The 3,590-nt window shown below is 43.6% G+C and overlaps 1 protein-coding gene across 2 annotated transcripts in view; it reads right to left on the reverse strand.

The window, feature by feature from the left end:
• Positions 1-751: 751 nt before the first annotated feature.
• Positions 752-3,590, reverse strand: part of LOC139350724 (adenylate cyclase CyaB-like) — a 3,717-nt gene continuing 878 nt past the window's right edge. Inside the window, exons 2-6 of one of the 2 annotated variants that reach the window (XM_070992271.1) lie at positions 2,890-3,052; positions 2,572-2,673; positions 2,285-2,410; positions 1,526-1,567; positions 752-1,145 (exon numbers count right to left, since the gene is read on the reverse strand). In XM_070992271.1, coding sequence (XP_070848372.1) covers positions 1,047-1,145; positions 1,526-1,567; positions 2,285-2,410; positions 2,572-2,673; positions 2,890-3,045 — 525 coding nt within the window. In that variant the 5' untranslated portion in view covers positions 3,046-3,052 and the 3' untranslated portion in view covers positions 752-1,046. Of the gene's footprint in view, positions 1,146-1,525; positions 1,568-2,284; positions 2,411-2,571; positions 2,674-2,889; positions 3,060-3,590 lie in introns of those variants that run through there. The other variant, XM_070992272.1, reaches the window with a different exon arrangement.

A 3,590-nucleotide genomic window follows, 5' to 3' on the forward strand; every position in this document is an offset into this window, starting at 1 on the left:
TTTTGGATTTACATTTTAATTTCAGGTCGAACACCTGACTGATAACAGGCTGCCGAGTTACCATAGCAACCACCCACCTGCCGGAGATTAAAGCCTGTTTAACATGTGTATCTGAGGTGCGTTCAGGCGTCGGAGCTCCACAGCTGGCAAAGTGATGACTATTAGAAATCCCACAGGAACAAGCTCCAGAGGAGGAGGAGGAGGGACGGACGCCTTCGACTCCTCAACACTCACCACTTCCTCCTCCTGTCTCACCCTGAACCACCTGACGTCCAGCACATCCATCACACATGTTCTTATGTCTTTTGTCTCAGGAATCTGGATCTGACCGTTAGCCTGATTTTCAGAGGACAGACGGAGACAAAAGTCTCAGAGAATAAAAACGTGACAGAAAGAGTGCCGCTTCCTTCACTTCTTCATTAAAACACAGTGAATTCAAATCCAGCTAAAGGCTAACATCCCCATGTTAAGACACCAGGTCCACCATCGCAGGTTAGCATGTTAGCCGGCTAACATGTTGCTAATTAACAAAGAGACAGATGTTTCACAGGGGCTGGTGGAGACCGAAAACAGAAGGGACATGTACATTCACTGAGGATGATGATGATTTTGTTGTCTGCTTGTAGTTTTCTGCCCCCCAGTGGTCAAAAACCAGTTAATGCAGCTTTAAGACAACCAAAGCTCTTTTCTGTCTGTCCATCTGTTTGGTTTCATCTTTTCCATCTTAAATCCACTCAGACGTAAACCAGCAGACTTTGAACTTTGGGTTCATTTATTTAGAAAAAAAAAAACATCTGCAGCTGTTTTCTGCTTTCGTATCAACATCACATGAAATATTTCAGACTAAACAAAGTTAAATCAGATTGTTATGATCATTACTATAATCTGACTAAAGTGCAGTTACTACAGAACATTGTGTTTACAGGCACTCTGATTACTGGACTACTGTATTATTTATTGTTTTTATGACACTGAAGAGTTCAGTCTGTTTTGTTATTGTTTTCTTCTGAATACATCCTGCTCTCTGCTCCAGAGGGGCGTTTGTTTTATGTCTCTTTGCTTCCCTTCAGCAACAGGTCCATGTACGCTCCCGTCACCAGACTTTCCTTGGAAACGCCCAGCTTCTCCATCAGGTCCTCGGCCACCTTCAACGAAACAGATCGAAAGGTTTCAAAGATGGAGGCCGACATCAGACCTGAGGTGACGCAGATGCAGCAGAGTTTAAGAGTTCTACATCATGTGACTGAGTTCAGCTGGTAACTGCAGCGTCATCGCGTCCTCCACCTCCACATCATGGCATTTTAACTTGGAGGACATACGATGAAGGACTTTTCCATTTCATCTAGTTTTTGTGTAAATCATGCAGCTCATCTGATTGGCTTCAATCATCGTTTATTGATCTCGGTTAGTTCCATGCTAATGTTAGCAGGTTAGCATGGATGCAGGTAACATGCTAGCTCTTAGCACAGATGGACGGACTGACCAACGTCCCACAGACAAACACTGCTGGACACTTCAAACCTACCTGCTGCCCCTCCTCAACAGTCTGCTCTGGACGCATCACCACCTGAACAAACAAACAAACAAACATTCAGCTGATGACTTCCACCCTCCACCCTGACACCGACCCCTGCTGTAGTCACTCCAGATAACACTCTGACTTTACCTCCTGAGTGAAAAAGCTTCTTTCTTCTCTCCTATTTCCAAAGTGGACGAGTTGATCTTTCATCTTTGCTTCGTCGTGAAAATTCTGAAATAAATGCGGAGCTTCCTTCTTTTTGGTCGCTGCTGCTCTGAGGACGACGGAGAGCGTCTGGGTCGTCTTTACGACATTAAAACCAGTCTGACTGTTGAACTAAGAGTTCTGTCTCTGTAGAGATCAGATTATCTTTGTGCTGCGTGTCCCGGTCAGTCGGGTTGTTTTTATGTCTCAGTGATGGAGAAACATTTTTATAAAATGGTCCAGTGTTGAACAATAGCTCAATGTAGCGTAAACCCACTTCACTCTGACAGGCTCAGATTATTTATCTAAGTGTATCATGACTCCCTTCCTCTGATTAACGTTTGGTGCTTTTATAAAAACCATATTCATCCTTATTAGATGCTACATGTGATAATATCAAGCCTTGTAAAAACAGTGTGTCCTGGAAGGCAACGTCGTCCTGAGGGTGATGTCGGGATGTGGTCTTTTCTTTTCAATTGTTTGGTCGACAAAATGTGTGTGTGTGTGTGTGTGTGTGTGTGTGTGTGTGTGTGTGTGTATATGTGTGTGTGTGTGTGTTACCTCCAGCTCCATGTAGTTTCCCAGTCCCTCCACTGTATCCAGGTGAACTCTGGTCTGCCCAATCAGAAACAGTCGTCGCTCTTTCCGCACCTCACCTTTAACCCCGAGGGCATCTGACAGCACGGCCTACACACACACACACACACACACACACACACACACACACACACACACACACACACACACACACACACACACACACACACACACACACACACACACACACAGTCATTCACCTGGAAAACCTGGTGTGTAACTGCAGAAACACACACTTGCTGGTGTTTTACCCGCAGGCTGGTGGGGTCGCTGGTTGGACTGATGGAGTAACGGGACAGTTTGGGTCCATCAGTGTCCGGACGCTCGTAGAAGATCAGCTGACCTGACCCATTCTGACAAACAAACAAACAAACAAACAAACAAACAGTGAGTCAGTGTTATGCTTCTTGTGGCCACTAGGTGGAGCCCACAGTTCAGTCTCTGGTGCTGATGGTGGAGCTCCATTGTGAGAGAGAGACACACACACACACACACACACACACACACACACACACACACACACACACACACACACACACACACACACACACACACAGAACTGTATGTACCATGAAGTCCCGCAGCTTCAGGCGTCCTTGGCTGCAGTTGAAGAACGTGTCGTGCTGTCTGATGATCGTACCCTCTGATTGGCTGAGCCGGGCGGCCTCCTGTGCAAACTGTGTTGGGTCGCTCACTGAGGCTTTGATCTCCACGTTGGACGGCATGGTTCTACTGAGCATGTGCAGAACAGAAGGGGGGACAGGTGTCAGACACAGGTGTTTAAATCTGTCCTTATTTTATCAAATGATGGGGATAAAAGCTTAAAATGCTTTACTTATACACACACACATATCCTCAAATATACTGTTTATCAGATTGTTGAATATACTTCTGAAGTTTTACAGTCACAAATGTTTAAGTAATAAATAAGCAAGAATAGAAATAAAAGTAGTTTCACTGAATTTTTCCAGATAGTTGTAAAGTTATATGTCTCAAAAAAACACTTTAATCATTAATTTTATGCCTACAGTGTTTCCAAACAGACTGAGGAAGAAGAATATTTGCAGTACATTTAATCTAGTACAGTACTATAGTAAAATTTTGAAGTATTTTACTTGAATATTTCTATTTTATGCAGCTTTACACTTGCACTGCATTTCAGAGACAAATGTGCTTTTTTTCTGCACTACATTTACTTGAGCTATTTTGCAGATTTATACTGATGGCAGAAATTAAAATTAAAAAATAAATTATGATGTATTATTGCAGG

This window comes from Chaetodon trifascialis, chromosome 22, assembly GCF_039877785.1.
Source record: "Chaetodon trifascialis isolate fChaTrf1 chromosome 22, fChaTrf1.hap1, whole genome shotgun sequence".
Lineage (NCBI taxonomy): Eukaryota > Metazoa > Chordata > Actinopteri > Chaetodontiformes > Chaetodontidae > Chaetodon > Chaetodon trifascialis.